Source organism: Globicephala melas, chromosome 19, assembly GCF_963455315.2.
Source record: "Globicephala melas chromosome 19, mGloMel1.2, whole genome shotgun sequence".
NCBI classification, from domain to species: Eukaryota; Metazoa; Chordata; class Mammalia; order Artiodactyla; family Delphinidae; genus Globicephala; species Globicephala melas.
Genome location: NC_083332.1, coordinates 44,953,407 through 44,980,147, shown reverse-complemented (window position 1 = coordinate 44,980,147; position 26,741 = coordinate 44,953,407). Strand labels below are relative to the sequence as shown.

The 26,741-nt window shown below is 45.4% G+C and overlaps 1 protein-coding gene across 1 annotated transcript in view; it reads right to left on the bottom strand.

Annotated features, from left to right (window-relative positions):
* The window catches only part of CDH1 (cadherin 1), a 78,649-nt gene that overhangs the window by 25,714 nt on the left and 26,194 nt on the right, over positions 1 to 26,741 (bottom strand). The window contains exon 3 of the mRNA XM_030863543.3: positions 2,767 to 2,990. Within this exon, the coding sequence (XP_030719403.1) occupies positions 2,767 to 2,990 (224 nt within the window). The remainder of the gene's footprint in view (positions 1 to 2,766; positions 2,991 to 26,741) is intronic.

Genomic DNA, 26,741 nt, shown 5'->3' with positions numbered 1-26,741 from the left:
GTCTTTGGAAGGATAAAACGTGATACTAGTATTGCAGTAAAGCACTTAGAATACTGCCTGAAACGTAGTACGTGCTCAATAAATGCTAATGATGAAGATGATGGTTGGATTGGTTGGGAAACACTGAGTTATGGTTTTAATGAAGTGGAATTTGGGATTTGACCTGAGCACAGGAATAAATACTAAACTGATTCTCAACACGGTATTCTAAGCCTAAAAATGACCATCTTGCACAGCCATGGTAAAAAAAACAGGCCTTGATGAATGAATGCAAATTCATTTGCCATATTGAAGAGGAAGGCAAAGAGCACACCTTGCTGACATCAGGACTATGGAATATTTTCAGAGAATGATAATAAATAATGATGAACATTGTGCTGGCAAAACATAGCATTAACATCTTCATGTGTGAAATTATTATTTTTTTTAAATAAAGACATTTATTTATTTATCTATCTATCTATTTATTTGGCAGTGCCGTATGGCTTGTGGGATCTCAGTTCCCTGACCAGGGATTGAACTCAGGACCATGGCAGTGAAAGCCCAGAATCCTAACCACTAGGCCACCAGGGAATTCCCTTCATGTGTGAAATTAAAAGGAATCGTGTCTAAACATACTGAACATGGGATCCATCCCTCAGAAAACAAGGATACCAGACCAAGAAAACCCATCCAACCAAAGAGACAAAACTGGAAAGTTAGATCTATTTATATTTTTTCCCCAGCTTTCTTGAGGTATAACTGACAAAATAAAAATTGTTTGTATTTAAGGTGTACGATGTGATGTTTTGATATATATAGGATCTATTCTTATATGAAGTAAAAGAGAGGTAAGATTATCACCCGTTCCAGTGTAGGGCCACCTGGCACCACAAGGGTCCCTTGAACTAGGGGCAAACCAAAGTCAACCTCAAACCAGCTGTGGTAGAGTTGCCACCTACCGCTCAATATCCATTCTTTCTTATTTAAAATCAAAAATCTCTCTTTCTCTCCCTCTGTCTCTCTCCCCATATATATATAAATTTTGTGTCCAACAATGTACCTAAGTAAAACTACATTTCCTGTACTACACTTGTAGTTAGGTGTGACCATGAAGCCAAGTTCCAACTAATGAGATGTAAGCAGAAACATTGCTTCAAAATTCCACAAAGCCTTCTTTAAAAGGTGGACAACTAAGTGATACATTTTTGGGCTTCCTCCCTTCCAACTTCCTACCAACCAGAGGAAAGGTATGATAAATGGCGATCCAGCAGCCATCTTGGATCATGAGGTATTGTTGAGGATGGGAGGCATATGCTGAGGATGATAGAACAGAAAGGAAAGAAAGAACCTAGCCTCCTGATGACTACAAGAGTCTCCATACTGGCCACAACTTACCACTCAATCGCCTTAACTTGAAAGAGAAATACTCTATTTTACATAAATCACTGTAATTTGTGCTTTTCTATAATACGTATTTGAACATAATCATGAAGGCAGATGGCAAAGGTGAAGAGGAAAAGTTGAAAAATCAACTTTGTTTACATCTGTGCATCATACTTCCATACACAGCTGCCCAGCAAGAACTTACCAGGCTGGACTTACATGAATGATGGAATTAATTGGAGACTTAAGTCAGGAAGCTATGTTAATTTAGTTCCCCACTTTTCTGGTCTGGCCAATTACACCAGGGAGAAAAATCAGATCTATCAGGACTATTAAATTCCTAGAATCTCAACAGTCTTCAGGGAGAAAGACAAGAGCCAGCCTGAAAGGCCTTGGCAGTTACAGTACTTCCACGCTCCCAACGCGATAGCGGGATACAACTAGAATGGCCCTCCAGAGAGACGTTTCAGTAGGCAGCACCATGGGAGCAGTTTAGAAACTGGCAAAGGCATTTGGCTTTGGTTAACAATTTCCCGAAACATTCTTGCCAAGAACCTGGGCAGACGTGTATCCTTTCATTTGTGGCCAATGCACCCATCTGTCCACTCAATATTTACTGGGCTCCTGGTATGTGCCAGGCCCAAAGGCCAGGCACTGCAGATACAATAGGGAAGGATCTTGTGGAGATTACAGTCCAAACAGGCAAAAGCTTCCTGCTGATTCTTCCCCTTCTTTGCCAAGGCCCTCTCCACTAGAGACACGAAGAGCAAAATGACCAGAGAACTGAACTCGTGTTCATTGTTCCTCTGGGAAGGGAATGAGAAGAACAGTTAACAATTACTGAGTACTTATCATACGCCTACCATAGTTCCAGCAACTCACATGTAATAATTCATGTAGTCATTATTATCCCCATTTTACTTATAAGGAAATTCAAGCACAGACAGATTAAATAACTCCCCCAAGTCTACTTGGGTAGTAAATAGAAGGGCTGGTACCCAATCCCAGACAGAATCCATGCCCTTACCCCCTATTCTACACTACCTGCAGAAATAAGGTAGTGTATCTTGCCATCCACCCAACAACAAAAAAAAAATCCACAGCAAGAACTAGCTCAGTTAGACCAATGGTTCTCAACTAGGGGCTATTTAGCACCCCTTCCGCCCACCCCCAGGGGGCATTGGCAGTGTCTGGAGACAATTTTGGTTGTCACAACTGGCAGAGTGCTGCAAGCATCTAGCGGTTAAGACCAGGGATGCTGCTAAACATCACATAGTGCACAGGACACACCCACAGCAAGAAATTACCCAGCCCCAAATGTGAACAGTGCCAAGGCAGAGAAACCTGGATTAAGCAGCATACTAAAATAATAGTGAACTTCTAAGAAACACTCCAACGTACATGATGATGGTGGTGGTGATGGTGGTGCACTACTGCCTTCAGGGTCACTTTGGTGGAGAGCTTCCTGCGGGTGGAGTCCCAGGCATGGACAAGAAAACTCATCTCTGGATGATGAAGGTGTAAAGGCCGTTTGACTGTAACCACGCCATCTGTGCCCACTTTGAATCGGGTGTCATCAGAAACATAGACTGTCTTTGGTAGACCGGTGCATCCTTCAAAACTCACTGCAGGGTATAAATCACAGTGATTAGGAAACTGAGGAGATTAAAGAGCATTCCTTCACTAGAAATCGAACTTCATTCACCCACCAAAAGCCTGACTCACACAAAACAGGCACAAGTAAAACATACCATAGTCTGATGACAGAACAGCAAAGATATCAAAGTAGTGGAAGCCATCATTATGTCCTTCACAATTACAGGGCGACTTAAGTGTGGTCCGATTCTTTTCTCATCTACCTGGAGACTGAAAACAGTAAGCTGTCTAGAAAGTAACTTCTGGGCTTCCCTGGTGGCGCAGTGGTTAAGAATTTGCCTGCCAATGTAGGGAACACGGGTTCGAGCCCTGGTCTGGGAAGATCCCACATGCCACGGAGCAACTAAGCCCGTGAGGCACAACTACTGAGCCTGCGCGTCTAGAGCCTATGCTCCGCAACAAGAGAAGCCACTACAATGAGAAGCCCGGGCACCGCGATGAAGAGTAGCCCCCGCTCGCCGCTCGCCGCAATTAGAGAAAGCCCGCGCACAGAAACGAAAACTCAACACAGCCAAAAATAAATAAATAAATTTATTAAACAAAAAAAAAAGACTCCACCTTTAAAAAAAAAAAGAAAAGAGAAGAAAGTAACTTCTCCTTTTCAATAACAAAAAAGGGCCTCTCCTTCAGATGGCTCTTGATGATATGAAAAATAACTGAGATAGAATATCTACCGAGTCCAAAAGTTTGAAACCTAGGTACGGTGAGATGCTGTGGATTAACTACATTTAAATAAACAGTTTACATTTCAGTAAACAGTGGCAGATAATAAGAGGGAGGCATCACAGCTACATGGTTAAGGGTGAGGACTTAGGCAAATTTTTTAACTTCTCTGAGCCTCAGTTCCTTCATCTTCAAAATGAGGGTAATTATGGTACTTACCCTCCCGCCCCCAAACATGGTCTTATTTTCCCTGGCAAGGGTGGGGCTCAAGTCCCAGCTCTGCTTATTAGCTCTGTGACCTTGGGCAAGTCATTGAATCTCTCCATGCCTCAGTCTACCCATCTGTAGAATGAAGTCATCGATAGCAACTACCTACTAGGCTTGTTTTAAGATACATAGAACATGGGGGTTCCCTGGCAATCCAGTGGTTAGGACTCCACACACGTGACGTGGCCAAAAAAAAGGAAAAAAAAAAGATACACAGAACAGTGCCTGGCACATAATAGACACTATTAAATAAAAATTTTAAAACAAACGTAGCTTTGGCTAATCATTTATTCAATTTTCCACAAAAGACATAGATAATTGTGATATTCATTAAGTACTGATTATATGCTTATTTTCCGAGGCATTGAGAGGTAATGCCTGCTTGCAATCTGAGGCCCAGTGGAGAAACTCATCACTGTCAGTTAAGGGAGACAATGAAGATTTCATAGGAAAGTCTTCTTCTACCTGAACATACAACACAGCAAGACAAATGCAAAAGACAGAAGAGAACTACTTGGGTGGGGGAACTTAGGATCAGTGGCTTAGAGACAAAACTATTTAAAGTTTTATAGTTATTAAAGTATTAAAACTTTAAAAGTATTAATACCCAATGCTGGAGAAGCTGTATTGAAAAGTGTCTGCACTAAACATCAGCGTCCTAAAAGACTCATTCGTTCAACAGGCTTCCATCAAACTATTTGTCAGAAACTGTGCTGGGCTCTAAGGATGAAAAAAATTCTGTGAACAAATAGACAAGGCACCTGCTCCCCTTGAGCTTACACTGTTGTGGAAGAGATGGACATGTAACAAAACCAAATCTCAGGTAGTGACAAATGCTAGATATAAAGGAATTAAAGAAGGTGATACAAGAGTGACAGGGGAAGAGGAAGGTGTGAGGAGGGTGTAACTTATACTGGATGGTGAGGGCTGGCCTCTGTGAAGTTGGAGGCGTCTTAGTTGAGACCTAAGGAGCCAGCCTTGCAGAAACCTGGCTCAAGGGCCTTTCAGGCAGAAGGAACAGTTGATAAAACAGTTCTTTCTGGGAAACTCTCAAGTTGGCCTGTTCTCCTCCCTTTCAAATAATCGCCCCCTCATTCTTCCAGTGGGCGTTCGATTTTGTCCAAGAGATCTTTTACAAAAATTCCTACTTTTGTGCCAATTTTGCATGGCTAGACACCTTAAAATGCGTAAGGATCAGGTCTCTGCCAGAAAGCCCTAAAGCCAGTTATGATGTCTAGACTGCAGTTTTCATTTCTTCCACTAGGAGCCACCCTTGCAAACTTTTCTGAAACCGACAGCCCCACCCTTGCCAGCGAAAGTAAGACCATGTTTGGGGGCCGGAGGGGATATGTACCATGATTATCCCCAATTTGAAGATGAAGAAACTGAGGCTTGTGGGATCTTAGTTCCCCGACCAGGGATTGAACCCGGGCCCTCAGCAGTGAGAACGCAGAGTCTTAACCACTGGACCACCAGGGAATTCCCTTGCCATGTTCTTACTGAGTGGCCTTAAGCAAAATGCTTAACCTCTCTGGGCCTCAGTTTTCTCTACTGGATCCTGAAGGATTCCACCACTGAGTGAGCCCACCTCTTCCGGGTTTTGTGAGGATTAACCAAGACAGTGAATGTGATCACATTTTGAAAGTGAAAGAACAAAGCAAGTGGAAGGGGATGAGGATGATTTCTGTGCATTTGAGTAGACAAGCTAGAGGACAAGCATTTGCTAAACGAACAGATGAACCGAAAAATGACAACAGAAGCAAGAAGAAACACAAAATCCTTAAAGGATGGGCAGATACTACCCTTTAAATCTAAAACAGGAATTTCTTTTCAAACTAGCAAAACAAAATGTTTTTCCAATAACCTTCCCCCAACCCCACCCCAGCAGAAGTAATGGGGGCACCGGACTGTGTTGGGGGCTTGTCATATTAGCAGGTAACAAGAGCTGCCCTCATTTTTCACACTGAATTCCTTTTCCCAGCCAGCCCAAATCGGGGCAGTTGGGACAAGCATGATTGGACTTGCCAAGGGTGGTGGCCTGAAAAAATGAAAATGGTTTTGCAAATAACTTAATGCAAGGCTCTTAACCTGCTCTGGGGCATCTCGTCTGAATGGTGGTTAAGCTCCGCCCTTTGAGAAGTGACAGAAGTAGTGTGCCCATGACAGGCAGGCTCAACCTGAATTTCCAGGTGCTCATTATCTTTCTGTGCAACCTGAGCCTCTGGGCTGACAAACTAGAAATTATAGGAAAGACCAAGGGGATCTCCAGCTCCGGGAAGGCTCTGGGAAGCTTGCTTTCAACCCTGGCAAGGGCTAGGCAGCATCTCAGGGTACGGTGAACACTAATGCCAGCATGTAGGAGGAAACAAGAATGGCGAACTGTAGAAACCAGAGGATCAGTACATGGGAATTAGGTATATTTGAACATTTCTACAATAAAAAGTTAAACAAAAATAAAGCTAGCAAAGGATGAAGTATTCTTTAAGTCAGCTTGTCCTTTCCTAAACTTGTTATTTGGTCACTTGGTTTAGAAACCTAATCCCAGTGACGAGAGGCAAGAACCCAATGGCCATCTCTAAACGGGAAGATCTTTTCAACCCCATATCATCATTATCACCATCAAAAACTACACATTCAACTAACAGCTTCAACTACATTTTATTCACTATTTTCTTAATATTTAAACAAGTGACAACACTATGTGTCAGGCTCTCTTCTAAGCACTTTACAAATATTAACTCGTGTAATCCCAGAACACTTCAAGGTTGCTACCAGCAGCATCCCCTTTTTAGAGATGCAGAGACTGAGGCAGCTAGTTAAGTGGCAGAACGAGGATTGGGACCCAGGCAGTCTGAGAGTTCACATGCCTAACCATTCTTCCTCGTGCCTGTCTCTACAAGCCAGACCCTTGCCCTATGCTCTTTAAATCCAGTTTTCAGATTGAATCCCCCGCCCGCAGTCACCCTTAGGTATAGGCATCACCATCCCTATTTTCTTTGCCCTGAATTAAAGGTTAGTGGGAGGAGGGGCCGGGCTGTCGGATCCCAGAGTGAGTGTTCCTCACCACTGTTCCCATATGCAAAATGGGGATGGAATACTTATTATGGAGAAACAAAAATGAAAAAAGACATTCTAGAACAGCAGGAATTCTACACAGCAGGAGGTTAGCAGTAATTTGAGTGGAGGTGGAGGGAAGATTGAAAAAAGTACGATTGGAGGCAGTTTTTTGAAACGTGCTTTCCTTAAATGTTTTTGTATTATGTGGTGTTTTACAATTACAGTAAATAACTTTTTAAAACGACAAAAGTTAAGCGACTTAAAAAGTATCTTTAACGCACTGTGACTCTTTTATGTAGCTTTAATCTACTACTTCTTCACTCTGCAAGAGATGACTGAAGTTCAAAGAAAAATTAACTCCAAGTCCACGAAAAGCTCTTTGGTCCTGGGGCAGGCTCTGAGCGCTCAGCAACATTCTTTGCTTGGAATTGCCATTGTGCCACGAACAGTCCTGCTTGAAGGATCCCGTTTCTTCTCCCACCCCCACCCAGCTGGAATGTGAGTGGGTAGGATCAAGACAGTCTCCTAAGCCTCCATATATTTCAGGGAGATAGAAGGACGGGGCCTGCTATCAAAGCCAGCTAACCATAGTTGAGTTATCTGGTAATGAGTGGGATAACCCAGTCTCTTAGAAGCAACTACTTGAAAGTAGTGTTTTCCCCACACCACACACAAAGGGGTACCTTATGGCTTGTCTCCCACTCCTCAGAAGGCATTTCCCATAGCTAACACCAAAGAAAACTGCATTTACCTTTGTTTCAAGGACCGTTGGACCTCGGTGTTGGAAGAGAAAATTACACACACAACCTCGAGGGCAAGATCAGAGAGCCTTCTGAGGCTCCTGGAGGTCCCGGGGCCACACTGCCATTGTGTACCCCCAAATCAAGGGCTTTGATTTCTAACTTAAATACTCAAGATAAAGGACAAGAAGTCTAAGTTGATGGATGAAAGGCACCCTGAGGAGACAGACGTGTGTCATCTAGCTGGGCAGGAGTCCCTTCTCGCCAGTAAGCAGCAGTGTTTGTAACTCCAGCCACAAAGCCACAGTTCTCCACGGGTACCACCTCCTAGAGAATTTCTTTCTAGGTTCCATTTTCTTTGATGGCACTGGACGATTTCAGAATGTCTCCCTTTGGTGGGTGTCCACAAATTTACTAACCATTCCAAGTTTAATGGGCACCCACGCTCAGCAGAAAAATAATTTTATGTTTAAAAAATGGGAGGGAAAGGATGATGAGGTCTCCCGTTTGTCCACACTCGGGGGATGTTGAAGAGATTCAAGATGCACTAGGAAGACTATCTTCTTAGCCCTGATAAGTCTCCAGTTATGTGTGTCCATTTGCTACTGAGAATTATGGACAGTAACACAACCTGACAGCCTGACTAGACACAGCGGCGGCCCTGGGGGATAGACTCCAGCAGCCCTAGCTTCTAAACGAGGAAGCAGTCTCAGAAGCCTCAGTGAAGAGACTTGGCCAAGCCACACAGCTATGAAGTGGCAAAGCCTGTGGTCTGATGCCCCATCAGGACTTAACCACCAGGCAGCCTGGCTCTTGGTTTGATAAACCATTTGCGAGACTAGTTGCTAGCTGAGTGGCCACAGGGAAGTTAGTTTACACAACAGAATGGGACAGGTGGAGAGTAACCAGAATAAAAATAGCCAAGTTTCCCTGACCCCATCTTCCCCTGACACACACTCACTCCCTCCCTCTCTCTCTGAATGAATGCGGCACCTTGGAAATCCAGTTCCAGGGCCTCAGAAAAACGTAAGGACAGTCAGACAGCCAAGCAAAGGAGGAAGTTTTAAACTTTAGATTCAAGAATGTTCCCCCTTAGACCACCACGTTACATAAGCTGAAATAAATCAGAGTTCCACTGATCAGCCAACTTAACTCCCAGACACTTCTGGGGAAGTTGAGCAGCTCAGAATATCACATTGTGCAAGCACAACTTGCAGGTGTGTCCACAGAGCCTGTGCACTGTGCTCCCAGGGTGTCCTCAGCTGGGCACCCGCACCCCATCAAATTGCCCTTGTAGACCGGCAGCTCCCATGGGATCCCAGGGATGAGAAGTTTACTTTCATGAAGCTTATTGAGTTCTTTCTCCCAGCCTCCCAGCATGTCCTTGCCCAGAACAAATTATAAGTGGGCTACATCTTCATTTAACTCACACCCTAAAAACAGATGTCAACAACGGGCGCTGCCTGGGTGGGACGCAAGGACCAAAGTCTCCTCCACTTCTGTTTCCATCAAAACAGACTGGGGTGGGGCTTCCCTGGGGGCACAGTGGTTAAGAATCTGCCTGCCAATGCAGGGGACACGGGTTCGGGTTCGAGCCCTGTTCCGGGAAGATCCCACATGCCACAGAGCAACTAAGCCCGTGCGCCACACTACTGAGCCTGCGTTCTAGAGCCTGCGTGCCACAGCTACTGAGCCCACATGCCACAACAAATGAAGCCCGCGTGCCTAGAGCCCGTGCTCCACAACAAGAGAAGCCGCCACAATGAGAAGCCCACATACTGCAACGAAGAGTAGCCCCCGCTCACCACAACTAGAGAAAGCCCACGCGCAGCAACGAAGACCCAACGCAGCCAAAAATAATAAATAAATAAATAAAAATAACTAAATTAAAAAACACTGGGGTGGGGCTTCCCTGGTGGCGCAGTGGTTGGGAGCCCGCCTGCCGATGCAGGGGACACGGGTTCATGCCCCGGTCCGGGAAGATCCCACATGCCGCGGAGCGGCTGGGCCCGTGAGCCGTGGCCGCTGAGCCTGCGCGTCCGGAACCTGTGCTCTGCAACGGGAGAGGCCACAACAGTGAGAGGCCCGCATACAGCAAAAAAAAAAAACCAAAAAAACCAGAAAAAAACACTGTGGTGGAGAGGGGGGCATCAGTGCGCAGAGAAAACAGTGAGGTTGCAGATGAAGGACAAATTAGCCCAGGCCCCTGCAAGGGGGAGCCCACAGGATGAAGGGGTGATCCGTCACCCTGGATTCTTCCCCCTTTGTCTTAAGGTTACTCATGCTGCCTGGGTCACTGCGGCAGCGCCTGTTTGCTCCCAGTTCGTGTTTCTGCTTGGGCTAGCACTGTTTTAGTTCTCAGACAGCAAACACCATGGATGTCGATCGTAATCAGCCCCATGAAAAATGTCATAAATGGCACTTCCACAGTTGGTTAACAGCCAGTGCAAATACTTTTATGGTTTTACATCTGTGTGAACGGGGTCATACTGAGTTAAGGTCACATCCCAGCTTCGCTTCTTAGGTGCCACTGTAGGCAAGTTACTTTGACTTCCCTTGAGCATCATTTTCCCCATTCTGTAAAAGGAGACATCCTCATTTCCTTCAAGGGACTGATTCAAGGATTCTTTCTTCAAGAAATATTTACAGAGCCCTTACTCATTGCCAAGAATCATTCTAAGGCCTGGGAAATACAGCAGTGAACAAAGCACAGTTCTGCCCTCGTGGGGCTTACATTCCAATGGGGAAGAGATAATTAACAAATAAATTATTAAGTGTCAGGGACTTCCCTGGTGGTCCAGTGGTTAAGACTCCACACTTCCAGTGCAAGGGGTGCAGGTTCGATCCCTGGTTGGGGAAGTAAGATCCCACATGCCCTGTGGCACAGCCAAAAAAAAAAAAAAATTATTAAGTGTCAGTAATGAAAAGTGTTAACAGAGAAAAATAAGCAGGTAAGGGGGTTCCAAGGCTCTGTGCAGCAGCAGGGCTGGAGGGGGCAATTTAATAAAGGGCATTTAGGGAAGGCCTCAAAAAGAGGCATTTGAAGAGACGGTCCCAGCTTCTGGCTGCGTGCCAGGGCAAGGGACTGAGCCACATGGCAGCATGGGGCAGCAAGGAGCAGAGTGCCGTGGCCTGCTCGGCACCGCACACCCTCTCGTGCTGGGCCCCATTCTGGTGCTGAAGACCCAGGCGTGAACACAACAGGTAGTGATCCCTGCACTCCTGGGGCTCACATTCTAGTGGAATGAGAGTAACACCAGCATGTGGGTCCCACTCAGGCCTGGGAGGGGTGCAGGCTCCTGTCCTTCCAGTCTAGAAGGGCTAGAGGGTCTCCCCAGTCCCCTTCCCCTCCTTCAGATCAAGGCCAGAAAAGAGTTCAGTTTTAAATCCTTTGCCTCTCCAGGCCTCTCCTGGATGGTTCAGAAATGAGCCCACTGATAAAACCTCACTCTGTTTAATCTCAATATTCCTGCCTCAGTGGGGGTCTGGTGGCTCCGCTGGAGAAGAAGGGGCGGCTTCTCTGCTCAAATCCGAGACCAACGGCTTGGCTTCAGTTTTCCAGAGTGGAGGCTAACTGCCAAGGAGCCTCACCTCCATTCACTTAAAAAAGGGAGGCAGGGGAAGCAAGTGAATACCACCACCTGCCTGCTGCAGAGGTGGACAGGGACCTCTTCACCGTCACAGGGAGCGAAGCTGGTTTGGTTTCATCAAAAAGAACAAGAAGCCCTCTGGCTTACACACTAAATTGGAAGAGTTTTATTATCCCTGCGCTGTGTGTTAAATACACAAACACCCCACCCACCTGAATAAAGGTGATAATTGATCATTCCCACCGACTGCAACCCAGCAAACATTCCTGTGGCCAGGTTGGGCAACTCCAGGAACTGTTTGCTTATTGATTAGAAAGAAAAGCCTCCCTTCCACACCACAGATACTGCCCATTTTTCCTTTCTGGTGAGTTCCCCAAGGCCAGGGAGGGCCCTTCTCCCTCCCCCTCCTGCTGGCCCCTCACTTCAGGACTGGGTCCTAGGCCCCAGTGCACCAGAAAGGGCTCTCCAGGTTTCGGTTGTCCACTTGTGAAATAAAGCACTTTGACCAAAATACCTCTAACCTCATCTCCATCCAGGGTCTAGTGTAATGTGCCCTGCCCTGCACAGAGACTCTCCTGGGGAGCTTTTTAAAAATAACCAGGCCTGGGCCATGCCTCAGGCTAACTGTTCTCCAAGGCTGGCAAAGCCCCAGCATGGGTATGTTTTAAACCTTCCCCCAGGCGCTTGGAGCACCCAGTGGGTGGAGAATGATCCTACAAAGGCTTCCCTAGGAGAGGCAAGAGGCAAAATAACTTATCATAACAACCAATGAGGGAAGTATCACTCCCTCGGGTTTATCAGTAAAGTCTCAGAGATATTAAGTGACTCTCCCAAGGTCACACGGCAATGACCGGCAGATCTGGCTGGTCCGAAGACCCACAGTCGGAACCCCTGCATTGTCCTGATTCTCCTCGGCCTGGTCTGGTCTTATGGGTTTCAAGGCCTCTTTCTTTCCCCACCTGTCTCTCTTACAGTAGGATGCAAGCACACTCAGTGATTTCACTTCCATTTACTGTGGGCTGTGGGATGCTAACGTGATAGGAAAAAACACACTCATCACATTCCTTAGTCACTTCTTATCAGGGTGCTTTTGTTACCCACATCTTTTTTTCCCCCAAACCTTAGTCTTTTCTTTCAAATTTCAAAAGCAGTACCTTGCATATATTAGAGGGAAAAAAGTGACAAAACACAGATGACATAGCATTATTCATTACAGCCAAAGAGTGGAAACAAACCGAATGTCCAACTGAAGAACAAACAAAATGTGGTATATCCATACAACAGAATATTACTCTGCAATAAAAAGAAATTAATTACTGCTACAAGTTGCACCACGGATGAACGTTGAAAACATTATGCTAAGAGAAAGAAGCCAGTCACAAAAGACCACGTACTGTATGGTTCAATTTATATGAAATATCCAGGATAGACAAATCTATGACTGAAAAATAGATTCTTGGTTGCCTAGGGCTGGGGGGTGGGAAGGGGGAGAGCCAGGGGGTGGCAGGTAAGGGCAAGGGATCTCTTTCTGGTATGATTAAAATGTTCTAAAATTGTCTGTGGTAGCACAACTCTGTGAATATATCGAAAAGCCATTGAACCCTACACTTATTTTTATTTATTTATTTATTATTATTTTTAATGAGGATGCAGCCCGGCAACGAGTGGCACCAAGAAGCATTCTTTTTTTTTTCCTTTTTTCTTTTGTTTTGGCATCTCATTTTATTTATTTTTATTTTTTTATACAGCAGGTTCTTATTAGTTATCTATTTCATACATATTAGTGTATATATGCCAATCCCAATCTCCCAATTCATCACACCACCACCACCCCACACTGCCTTCCCCCCTTGGTGTCCATACATTTGTTCTCTACATCTGTGTCTCTATTTCTGCCTTGCAAACTGGTTCATCTGTACCAGTTTTCTAGATTCCACATATATGCGTTAATATATGGTATTTGTTTTTCTCTTTCTGACTTACTTTACTCTGTATGACAGTCTCTAGGTCCATCCACGTGTCTACAAATGACCCAATTTCATTCCTTTTTATAGCTGAGTAATATTCCATTGTATATATGTACCACATCTTCTTTATTCATTCATCTGTCGATGGGCAATTAGGTTGCTTCCATGACCTGGCTATTGTAAATAGTGCTGCAGTTAACACTGGCGTGCACGTGTCTTTTTGAATTATGGTTTTCTCTGGGTATATGCCCAGTAGTGGGATTGCTGGGTCATATGGTAGTTCTATTTTTAGTTTTTTAAGGAACCTCCATACTGCTCTCCATAGTGGCTGTATCAATTTACGTTCCCACCAACAGTGCAAGAGGGTTCTCTTTTCTCCACACCCTCTCCAGCATTTGTTGCTTGTAGATTTTCTGATGATGCCCATTCTAACTGGTGTGAGGTGATACCTCATTGCAGTTTTGATTTCCATTTCTCTAATAATTAGGGATGTTGAGCAGCTTTTCATGTGCCTCTTGGCCATCTGTATGTCTTCTTTGGAGAAATGTCTATTCAGGTCTTCTGCTCATTTTTTGATTGGGTTGTTTTTTTAATACTGAGCTGTATGAGCTGTTTATATATTTTGGAGATTAATCCTTTGTCTGTTGATTCGTTTGCAAATGTTTTCTCCCATTCTGAGGGTTGTCTTTTTGTCTTGTTTATAGTTTCTTTTGCTGTGCAAAAGCTTTTAAGTTTCATTAAGTCCCATTTGTTTATTTTTGTTTTATTTCCATCACTCTAGGAGGTGGGTCAAAAAAGATCTTGCTGCGATTTATGTCAAAGAGTGTTCTTCCTATGTTTTCCTCTAGCAGTTTTATAGTGTCCAGTCTTACATTTAGGTCTTGAATCTATTTTGAGTTTTTTTTGTGTGCGTGGTGTTAGTGAGTGTTCTAATTTCATTCTTTTCCATGTAGCTGTCCAGTTTTCCCAGCACCACTTATTGAAGAGACTGTCTTTTCTCCACTGTATATCCTTGCCTCCTTTGTCATAGGTTAGTTGACCATAGGTGTATGGGTTTATCTCTGGGCTTTCTATCCTTTTCCATTGATCTATATTTCTGTTTTTGTGCCAGTACCATATTGTCTTGATTACTGTAGCTTTGTAGTATAGTCTGAAGTCAGGGAGTCTGATTCCTCCAGCTCTGTTTTTTTTCCCTCAAGATTGCTTTGGCTGAATCCTACACTTTAAATGGGTATAATGTGTGATGTGTGAATTATATCTCAAAACTATTACCAAAAAATTAAAAAAGAGAGAAATAAAAAAAGAAAAAGAAGAGCCAAAAGCACAAAGCACTCATGGTCCCAACCACACAGAGAAGCCACTGTCAATGCTTCAGATCCTGGTCCACCCCTTTCCTGATTCGCTTACTTCCCCTAATCTGCACCCCACAATATCTTCTGCTTTTCTAAAATTAGGGTATGAACACTACTATACTTTTAAAGATCTTCTTTCCCAATTTTCTTCTTTCTCCCCATTTTCCCATCAAAAAAAATTCCAATTATATAGTTATTAGGATAGGTAAAATATGGTATAGCTACTCAGCAATAAAAGGGAACAAAAGGGACTTCCCTGGTGGTGCAGTGGTTAAGAATCCACCTGCCAATGCAAGGGACACGGGTTTGAGCCCTGTTCCGGGAAGATCCCACATGCCACAGAGCAACTGAGCCTGTGCACCACAACTACTAAGCCTGCGCTCTAGAACCCGCAAGCCACAGCTACTGAAGCCTGTGCGCCTAGAGCCCGTGCTCCACAACAAGAGAAGCCACCGCAATGAGAAGCCCGCACACTGCAATAAAGAGTAGCCCCGGCTCTCCGCAACTAGAGAAAGCCCGTGCGTAGCAACAAAGACCCAGCACAGCCATAAATAAATACATAAATAAATACATAAATAAATAAATAAATAATTTTTTTTAAAGGGAACAAAATACAATAGCATAGATAAACCTTAAAGGCATTATGCTAAGTTAAAGAAAATGACAAAAGTCTGCAAAAGACTATCAGTCCTGGAGATAGGATTTAGTTTGTCTGGGGCAGGGCCCAGGCCTGGGTATTTTTAAAAAGCACACAAAAGACATATTCCATTTATATGAAAATTCTAGAAAACTAGAGACAGTAAGCAGATCAGTGGTTGCCTGGAGCTGGGGCGGGTGTGGGCTTGATTGCCAACAGGCACAAGGGAACTTGGGAGGTGATAAAAGCATTCTAAAACTGGGTTGTGGCAACGGCCTCACAGCTGTGTACATTTATAAAAATCATCTGCCTGTATGCTTGCAATGGGTAAACTGTATGGTATGTAAATTACATCTCAATGAATCTGTAAAAAATAAAGTAGTTGCTAAGCTTTCCTTTGAGGAGGACTCCATGAGTCTAAGTCCCAGGGTTCAAAAAAGACTCAATCCATTCACCTAATAACGCAAGGTCAGAGTTATGAAAAAGTGGAGAGGGAAAAGACAGCCCATAAATAATTCTTAATTAACAATAAGTAGAAGAGTAAATATTCAATCTAATGATAGTCATTACGTGCGGGCATTATGCTGAGCACCTCAGAAACACTGACTCCTAAATTGCTATGAAGCCGGTGGGTTTTTTTTAATCCCCTTGATCCTGATGAGCCCCTGAGGCCCAGAAAGCCTTGAGTCACTTGCTCAAGGTCAGAGAGCCAGTCTCTGAAGTTAAAGTCACACACCCAGGACCAGCCAAGGCTGGTTGATCCACTAGGCTAAAACTGTTCTGCCTTGCTGACCTAAATGGGAAGGAAATCTAAAAAAGAGGGGATGTACATATACGTGTAACTGATTCATTTTGCTGTACAGCAGAAACTAACAGAACATCATAAAGCAACTATACTCTAATAAAAATTAATTTTAAAATAGATAAATGATTAAAATAAATAAATAAAAATAAATAAAACTGTTCTGGCTTGAGGGAGGAGAGAGGCTCCAGGGGAAGTTGAGAGCAAGGTGAGATGGGTACAAACCCACGCTGGGCACAAAGGTAGGTTGCTGAAACCAGAGGGTGACTCTCTGTACAAGAATATAACCTAGATAGAAGCACGCATCAATCTGGGCGCAGTATTTCCTGAGCACTGGATGACACGGAAACGCACTGACACCGGCTGTGGAAACACAGGAAGCCGGCGTGGAGCTTGGAATTTTGAATCATTCATTAACTCATGAACAAGGTCTGGAAACCTCTTCTCCAACACAAAGAACGAATATGAGGCTTGCACCATTTCCAACTGTGGGCTGTGCTGGAAAAGCTTGGGCCCTCTGCCTCTGACATTTGGAACACAACCCCTCAAACGGACCCAAAGAACAGCTGGACGCCAAGGCTGCACAAGTTAGGCATTTCCCACAGAGTCTCCAGGTCACATGCATTTGCAGATGACTCCAAAACAAGTGCTCTCTTGTCCGAGAGCGCTTACAAGAGGAGGCTTTCTCTTTTTCGATGGAGGCTAGCATCATTTTGCATCATCAAGAACAAATAAGCATTGATGGGAAAGGCAGTTGCTTCCAAGAGTGTTTGCTAAATAAATCTGCTCAACTGGCTCTAAAGGTAAACGCTCAGCGCCCCACGCCCACCACCGTGGACAGGCTCCTGGGAAAGAAATCCCACAACCAACCCGGCATCCCTCCGAGTCCCGGGAAAAAGCAGAAGCTTCTCAGACTGGCGTGCTCACTCCAAGAATTCCAAGTAGGCAAGACAACAAAAGAAGAAAAGAAAATTACATGAAGACCACCGGCCCACGGGTCCCAGGTACAAGCAGGTGCTGCACAGAGCCAGAGTCACGGGGTAACTCTCGTAAGACGTTGGGGTACACTTGCTGCCACAAGGACCTGTGGCACCTGTCCCAGCAGCGGTTCTCAAGCTTTATTTTTCTGGTTGCAATTCTTACAAGACTCTGTGGTTTCCCTACCCGGCTTCATCCCATTTTCCAATCAAAAATTGGAAACTTGCACACATGCAAAATGACATATGTACAAGGTTATTCAAAAAGGCACTGTTTGTAGTAGCAAAACATGGGAGGGAGACAACCCAAGCATCCATCAAGAGAGGATTAGTTAAATCAACTATAGAATTCCCTTACAATGAAATACTATGTGGCTGTAAAACAAATGAGAAGGCTCTTGATGCACTGCATGAATGAACTTTAAGACATTAAAGTGATAAAAGCAAGGTGCAAAGTAGTGCACGGGGATAAGAACACATGTTCACCTTTGCTTGTATTTGCATAAAGAAACTTTGGAAGAAACCAATAACTGAGATTACAGCTCTGGGGTAGGTGCTGCTGTTGGACCAAAAGAGGACGGGGGAGAGTAGAACTTTTCATTGTATGATTTTTTATATTGGTTGATTTTCTAGCCATGAACATATTATCCATTCAAAAAGTTAAAAAAAAAGAAAAAAACCTCAGAGGGACCAATTGCTTACTGTTTACTCTGTAGGAAAACATAAATTTCTGCAAATGCTCAGAGGACTTGTCCCCAAGGGACCGCGACCCCCCTGAGAATCCTAGCAACCCAAATGCATAGGGAGGGGGCCATGTGAGTGGTGGGAAAGAGGGGGGATGACCCACATGTGACTGGAGAAGGAAGAGGTGCTACGGGGGAGCTCTGGTCAGCTGATCTAGGAAGAAGAACCAAGTCAGGTGACAGATTCTCTCTGGGGTTTGTCAGGAAGACGAGGGCTCAGGCAAGTCCCTTTCATTCATTCTGGGTTAGTTTTCTCATCCGTGACGCAGAGGTTGAACTGTAAGATGTGGGGCTCAAAGGCCTTCTTGAACAGCGTGGCTACTAGAACCAGTATGACTTTTTTTTGGAGGGCATCCTGACCATGTGTATAGATTTCACCTGCTTATTATTCCCTCATCCAGCAAAGCCCACCTCCAGGACCTCAGCCCACAGATGGACTCACACCTGTGTACGAGGGCAGATGTACAAGGAGCCTCACTACAGTGGCAAAAAAGAGAAACAGCATCAACAGAGGCCTGGTGAAATAAACAATGGGCATCCACTGAATAGAAAACAGTGCAGAAATTTAAAAGAACGAGGTAGCCACCAAAAAGAATCGAGTAAATCTACATGTAATAATATGTGAGGAACTTGTCTCTAAAAAGAAAGGCAAAAAGCAAAATGGGATGGAGAATGTGCTTAGAACATCTTCCAAAGGATGCAAGAAACTGGTACCACTGGTTGTCTCAGGAGGTGAGCTGCTGGTGGAGTGAGTAAACGGTGGGAGGTGCACTTGCTTTTATGTCCCTTTGTACCACTGGAATTGCTTCATGTTTGTTTTCCCACCTTCACATAAACAGACATTTTTCTTTTCTTTGAACTGAAGGAGGGATGGTGTTTGGTTGACTGACTTCAACAGGTAAGCCCTGCACTCGGGTTCCCCAAACCCCTAATGCCGACTTCAGTTGCATTATCAGAAATAAGACACCCAGGATATGGGAGGCTATCTGGTCCTGTTCTGTTCGATTCTATTTGTGGTTTGCTAAGTACACTCTCAGGGTTACAATCTAATGGTCTAAATGACGAATGCTGTTTGTTTTTGTTTTTGTTTTTCCCCCAAGAGTCATGCTTTAAGAGGGACATTGACCCATGGAACTGGTCCAGAGGCAAAGGGACAAGGAGGGTAAGTTGCAGAGTGAGGGACAGACGGGGAGAAGAGACAGACTGGTCCTCAAGATGTACAGGGCTGAGTCGTTCTAGAAGGGTCGGTGACAAAGGCACCAGAGGGCAAGATAAGGGCCAGTAGAGAGTAGAATTAGTGAGGCCACCTGAGAGGAGAAGGAAATGTCTTTGCTGACCCCAAACACAGAAGGAGGCTGCCAGCCTCCCCAATGTTCCCCCTCACATACACATGGCTTCATCGGGTGTCACCCCTGTACAGCCCTGAGGTTCAGTGTATCAGATTGGAGTCTAGATAGATCTGGATTTTAATTTCATCTATGCCTCTAGCCATGTGACTTCAGGAAAATTAAACCTTGAGTCTCAGCTTCCTCTTTCTAAAGAATGGTCCCCGCACACCACAGGATCTTTGGGCAAGGTAAGTGTTCTCATCAATCACTCAGCCAGAGCCTCCTTTGTGGTTGTTCATATTATAGATTTTTGGAACTACAAACTTCTGCAGCCGTCTCTGAGGTCACCCTGCCAGAGAGACAAGGCCATCAAGGTGGTGCAGACCCTGGGGCGCACTCAGTAAACCAAACTCCTATAAGTGCCTCCCTCTGGCCCCATCCACACCCCTGATGACCTGCCACTCCTGCTTTTGGATGTAGTGGCCCCTTGCCTGTGGACAGGCTCTAAACTTGGGGAGGTCAATCTGCTCCCATCCTCCTGACCAACCTTTTGGGTCCAGAGGAGCAGCATCTGCCCCTTCGCAGGCAACTGGAAACCTCTCTGTGGCCATGAAAGGAAGTTTCCCACATTACTGTTCTGCTCTGCCTGACCCCCTCCCTGAGGACTTAGCAGTGAGCACCTCTGACTTGAGCCAAGGTTCCAGGTATGGAAATGGACGTCAGAGAAGGCAGGAGTCCCTGGAATTGAGTAAAGATGTGGAGACCTACGAGATGCTCTGTGGTCTTTGATAGTTTCTCAGAGGCCTGAGATCCTCAAACAGAAGCCCTGGACTAGACATGCTTAGGGCTTAACATCGTAGGTGCTGTGAGGCAGGAGGAAGGAATGAAGGGGCTCAACTGAGGCCACAATGACTGGTTGCTTCCAATGCCTCCCAACCCCAACCCTCTGAACACCAGCTGACAAATCACTCCAAACCTCTGGCTAGCACAGTTAAGTGCTGTGACTAATAAAAACAAAGCATATGTGACAGGTGGCGGGCAGAAGGGTCAAAATGGGGCATGAGAGAAGAACATGGACACAGCAGAGCACCCAACCCATTTTTCCCCATAGACACACTTCATCTCTTGACACCTGGACTATTGCAGTAGCCTCCTAATGTCTTCCCAATTCTGGCCCAGGTTCCCAGAGCTGCTTCTCTGCATAGAAGTCCCGGTGAGCCTGTTAAAATCTCGGGTAGATCATGACATGCCTCTGCTCTACTCACAGCCCTCCAGAGATGACCCTCTCTCCTTTCCTTCACTCAAAGGTCATCCCACTGCCTCCACTCCCCCTCCTTATCCTTCTTCCCTGCTTCTTTTACTTGGTATATCCTCCCAAGAGAACATAAGTTCCATGAGGGCAGGGGTTTTGCCTGCCCCCGCAATGTCGTGTTCACCCCTGTATATCTACCCCATCTATAGCACTGCCAAGCACTTAATAGGTTCTCAATAAATGTTTACTGAACAAATAAATGGTACCTTTGTCTCCCTCAAACATCCAGCCAGATCCCAAGGAGGCCCCAGATGGCTCCAAAGCCAATCAGAGAGCAGGCCCTTCAGATGAACCCTGAAGACATGGACCAGCAGAGGTGAACGCACTTTGCAGAGGCCATGGTAGCGGGCCAGGAATGGCTGGGAATTGAGAGCTTTCAATCAATTCAGTTTAGATGCTGACTAAGGGACCTGTGGTCAGCCCCCAACAGAAGAGAGGAAAGGATGCTCATGAGCCAGAAATACCCACATAACTTCATGAGTCCTTGCAGGCAGGCTAGGATGACACATCAGCCTAATGATTTCACACTCATGGTTCCCAGCAAGTGATCAAGCATGAGAAGCATCATGGAGAATCTCGGTCAGTCCTCACAACCCTGGGAGGCAGGTACTGTGGCCCCATTTTACAGGTAAATAAACCTAAAACAAGGTTTACACAGGTGAAGTGACTTGCCCAAGGTAACACAGCCAAGCAAACAGGCAGAGCTGGAAATTGAAGTCAGGCCAGCTGAACCCTAAAGCCTGTCACCTAAACCTCCACCTTGCCCTGCCCCTCTGATCTGTTCTGTCAGTGTGTCTCCTCCCTGGTTGTCTCTGCCTTTTCTTGCCGGGCAATAAGTCACCAGAAGGGAGTGTCGGGTTGCAGATGGGAGCAGTTTGTTCCCGAGACAGCCACTGGGCATCTCATTAAGACCCGCAGTGCAGGTGGAAGGCTAAAGTGCTGACAGGCAGGCAGTGTGCCGACAGCTGAAAAGGCCCATTTAGACGAGGTCTTTGGGGAATTTCAGCGGCACAGGAACTGGCTCTAAGAGCTGCAAATAAAGCTGGCTCAACACCCTGGCTGGTAACAGGGCTCGCTGGCCCTGGCAAAATCTGAGGAGTCACCTGGCCATCCCCAAAGGCCTTAATTTGCTTAAATAAGAGCACCCTTAAATTAGGGTGTTAATTCCCAGAGAACTTCCTGCTTTCTAACATAAAGGAGTTAGGGCTAGGCACGCCAGGCAAGGGGAAAAAAACCCTCCCTCCTCAGTCAATTCCACAGGAGAACTGTGCAGTAACTAAACCCCTTACAACAGGGCAAACACATGCCACTGATGCCAGCTTGAATACTTTCCTCTCTCATTCTTAATGTGCCATTTCTGCTGACTGGGCAGGAGATTGGACCAGTCAGGCTACAGCTTGGTCTTTTAAACACCCGTTGAAGCCCTTAGCTTAGGCTCATCTGGAAAGCCCGCCTGCCTGCCCTTTGATTACACAATACATCAAACTTATCTGGGCATCCATTTTCTTCGGCAGGTAGGTGGCTATGGCTTCCTGGAATCCCTTCTGTTTATGAGAAGCCTGCAAACCAAGCTTCTTCAGATAGCAGGGGCTGTGCAGATTCACCCAGCAGCTTGAGGGTGTTGACTAACAGCTCAGAGCAGGAGCCCTCCTCCCGCAAAGAGCTTCTGTTTCACCAATGATCTTATTTTCTCCCCCTTGGCATTTTCTCAAACTGAGATATAATTCCCATAAAATTCACCCATTCAAAGTGTTCAATTTCAGTGGGTTTTAGTTATTCCCTATGTTGTGCAACCATCATTATTTAATTCTAGAACATTTCCATCATCCCAAAAAGAAGACGTGCCCATCAGCAGTCAGCTCCCATTCCTCTCCTTTTCCCCTGGCCCCTGGTAACCACTCATCTATTTTCCATCCCTATGGATTTGCCTCTTCTGGACATTTCATGTGGATAGAATCATACAGCATGTGGCCTTTTGTGTCCGGCTTCTTTCACTTAGCATGATGCTTTCAAGTTCATCCATATTATAGGGTGTATTAGCATTTCATTCCTTTTTGTGACTGACTAGTATTCCATTGTGTGGATATACCACATCTTGTTTCCCCAGTTACTGGTAGATGAACATTTGGGTTGTTTTCACTTTTTGGCTACTACAAATAATGCAATGAACATTTGTGTACAAGTATTTGTGTGGACATATGTTTTCCAGGCTCTTGAGTATATACCTAGAAGTGGAATTGCTAGATTATACGGTAACTATGTTCAACTTTTTGATTAACCGTCAGACGGTTTTCCACAGTGGCTGCACAATTTAACATTCCCACCAGCAGTGTATGAGGGTCCTAATTCTTCCATATCCTTGCCAACACCTGTCATTTTCTGTTTTTTAATTATAGCCATCCTAATGAGTGTGGAGTGTTATCTTACTGTGACTTTGCTAATGACCTGTCTTTTTAAATTTATTTTTTACTGAAGTATAGTTGAATAAAATGACTTTTGGGGGGGGGTGGGCAGTGCCACGCAGCTTGTGGGATCTTAAGTTTCACAACCAGGGATCCAATCCGTGCCCTCGGAAGTGAAAGCGCAGAGTCCTAACCAATGGACTGCCAGAGAATTCCTGCTAATGACCTTCCGAGGAAACATGTCACCTCCCCCAGAATATTACCACCTAACAAATACTACTTTGAAGGCAACCCCGGCTCAAGCCTTTGGTGGTGATGGTAGTAGTAGTAATAATACTAATACTAATAACAACAACAGCTACTACTACTGCTACTACTATTACTACTGACACTTTCTATAGCACATACTATGTGGCCAGGCTCATTTTACTAGACATTGAATCTTCACAATAACTGTATGATCTGAGTACTATTATTTTCTCCATCTGACAGGTGGGAAAATTGAGGCGTGGGGGTTGCGCAACTTGCTCAAGGTCACATAGCTTGCAAGTTACTGGTTTGAACCTGGAATCTGGGCATGAGCACTGTGGCCCCAGAGCTCTGGAGCGCCGTGCTTTCACAGGTTGTTTTCTGGCACAGAGTTTGTTGAGAAAGCCTGGAGGTAGCACAGGGAGCACACTATCAGCATACCTGAACACCACCCTAAATAAGCCCAGGGTAATTCTGCAGCTCCAGTTATACTATATACACCAACATCACATCTATGACAGGCAGGGCTATCAACATAGGATGTGGGGGACTTCCCTGGTGGCGCAGTGGTTAAGAATCCACCTGCCAATGCAGGGGACACGGGTTCGAGCCCTGGTCCGGGAAGATCCCACATGCCACGGAGCAACTAACTAAGCCTGTGCGCCACAACTACTGAGCCTGTGCTCTAGAGCCCGCAAGCCACAACTACTGAGCCCTCGTGCCACAACTACTGAAGCCCGTGTGCCTAGAGCCCGTGCTCCGCAACAAGAGAATCCATCACAATGGGAAACCCACGTACCGCAATGAAGAGCAGCCCCTGCTCGCCGCAACTAAAGAAAGCCCGTGCAGCAACGAAGACCCAACGCAGCCATAAATAAACAAAAATAAAGTTCCCTTTAAAAAAACCCCCAAAAACACAGGATGTGGGACCGAATAATGGTAACGAGTGGCAACTCAGAAGGCAGACACACCTGGACTGAGGTTTCAGCTCGACTACCCAGACCTCCAGCTGAAGTGAAGTCTTCTACCCTCCCCCAGTTCCTCATCCACAAGATGGGTATAACGGCAATCTCTAAATCAGAGGACTGTAGTGAGGATGAAGTGAGAAAGTACATGAAAGAGACCAGCGGGCTAGCTGACATACATGACTGGCGGACTCAGATTTTACACACAGGTTGTTTTGCTAAAAACCATGCATAACTCAAAAAGTGCCAAGTTTTCCCTTAAAAGTAGATGTGAAGGATTCCTATACTTTAAAAGTTGCATATAGGGCTTCCCTGGTGGCGCAGTGGTTGAGAGTCCCCCTGCCGATGCAGGGGACACGGGTTCGTGCCCCGGTCTGGGAAGATCCCACATGCTGTGGAGCGGCTAGGCCTGTGAGCCATGGCCGCTGAGCCTGTGCTCCGCAACGGGAGAGGCCACAACAGTGAGAGGCCCGCGTACTGGAGGGAAAAAAAAAAAAAAAAAGTTGCATATAAAATGAGACTTTACTGTGCAGGAAATTCCCTGGTGGTCCAGTGGTTAGGACTCCATACTTCCACTGCCAGGGGCCCAGGTTCAATCCCTGCTCGGGGAACTGGGATCCCACAAGCTGTGCAGCGCAGCCACAAAAAAGATTATAAAATGAGACTTTATTATGCAAAATATTATAGTGCAGTTTCAAGCTTGAATGATTCAAATTCACAGAACATGAGTGCCATGTACAAGGGCTAGAACCGAACTCTTCGTGTTTATCAGGCATCAAGTAAGCACTGAGTCTCCTGTTCATGTTCAGGAGATGGAGATCGTAATTATGCAAAAGAGCAGAAGTTTATGAACTGCACTTGTTACTTGCTACTGTATGAAAAGAAACGTAAGCACTTCCCTGGTGGCACAGTGGTTAAGAATCTGACTGCCAATGCAGAGGACACGGGTTTGAGCCCTGGTCCGGGAAGAGCCCACATGCCGCGGAGCAACTAAGCCCGTGCGCCACAACTACTGAGCCTGTGCTCTAGAGCCCACGCACTGCAACTACTGAAGCCCACGTGCCTAGAGCCCGTGCTCCGCAACAAGAGAAGCCACCACAATGAGAAGCCTGCGCACCACAACAAAGAGTAGCCCCCGCTCACTGCAACTAGAGAAAGCCCACGCACAGCAACGAAGACCCAACGCAGCCAAAAAAAACTTCAAACGTTAAAAAAAAAAAAAAAAAGAAATGTAAAATAGCTCTATCGAGGGACTTTTTATGACTTTCACTGCTAAATTCCCCCACTTTTGGGGTCTGTGTAAGACAGGTGAAAAGTAGAAAGGGGGATGTAAAGCTAAAGTGTCAGGAGTGAGAGCACTGGAAAATGCTTATACCTGAGCTTATACCATCTTGACACTGAAGTCTAGTTTCAGGGTCTATTAAATCATAACCCTTTGTTCCTTTTGAAAGCAACCTGCTGACACCATCAGCTCTGTTTACCCCTACAAGCTTCAGACCTGGAAATGCCAGCTATGCTTTATTACAAGGGAGGGAAATATAATAAGTCTTTTTAAATTACAAACTTGAATTCCATGTGTGGCCTGTGTGTACGTGGATATAGCTTACATGAAACTCGTGTGCTTATCAACACAAAAACAGAACCTTCCAACCCACACCTCCTGGCATCCAGCAGATGCTTCAAGTTCTACTCCAAAGCTGGGGAACAAAAGGAGGCCAGCAGGCTCTGGCTGGAAGACAAGAAGCCACCTTTCTTCTCACAATTCCCTGCTGTGTACACAGGGGCGGCTGTGATCACTGGAGCCAATGCTTTAAATGGCTTGCGTGTAAGATTCTATAATAAATAAGAGACATTCTTGAGATACTTGGGGATATTCGAATCTGGAGTAGATGCTTAGATGATATTGTAAGTTTTCTTTGTTGTGATAATGCTTCAAAAGGAGAACGCCCTTACTCTCAGGAGATGCAGGCTAAAGTATTTAGTGGTGAAATGTCTGTAACATACTTTCAAGTGGCTCACAGTGTTGATTATAAAATGAGGGTATTCAGGTGTCCACTGTACTATTTCTCAAGTTTTATGTATATTTAACGTTTTTAACAAGTTAAGGTTCTGGGGAGGTGGGCGAAGATTCTATAATAAGAACGAACCAAACTAACTGACCATGTACTTATTGAAAATGTATTCAGGACCGATTGATATTCAGCTATCTGCAGTGACGCAGACGTGACAATGGTTCAAAAGCTGAAAGAGCCCCCTGTCAGTTGGTGTGGAGCCTCTGCCCTGAGCCTCCTGGGGGCTCCCCCCATCCCCACCCTCTAGCTGCTGCTCAGGACCCTGGGACCTGCTTGAGCACCAAACTGCAGGTGTTCCCTTCGATCACAAAGGGTCCATGCTGCCTGGGTCATCACTAAACATTTCAAAAGATCAGTTCTGCATCTTCTTAACTACTGGCCATTCACATAGACCATTCTTTCTCCTTATTAAGGTTCCAGAATCTCTCCTCCTGGCCAACCCTGTCAACATAACTTGCTTCCCAGGAATGAGGACAGGAGAGCCCTGGGGCGTAGAGGTTAAGTGAGGAGGCGGACCTGAGTTTAAATCTCAGCTCTGTGCCACCTCTCAGCTATATAACCCTGTGGCCAGTTGCTTTACTTTTCCAAGACTTGGTT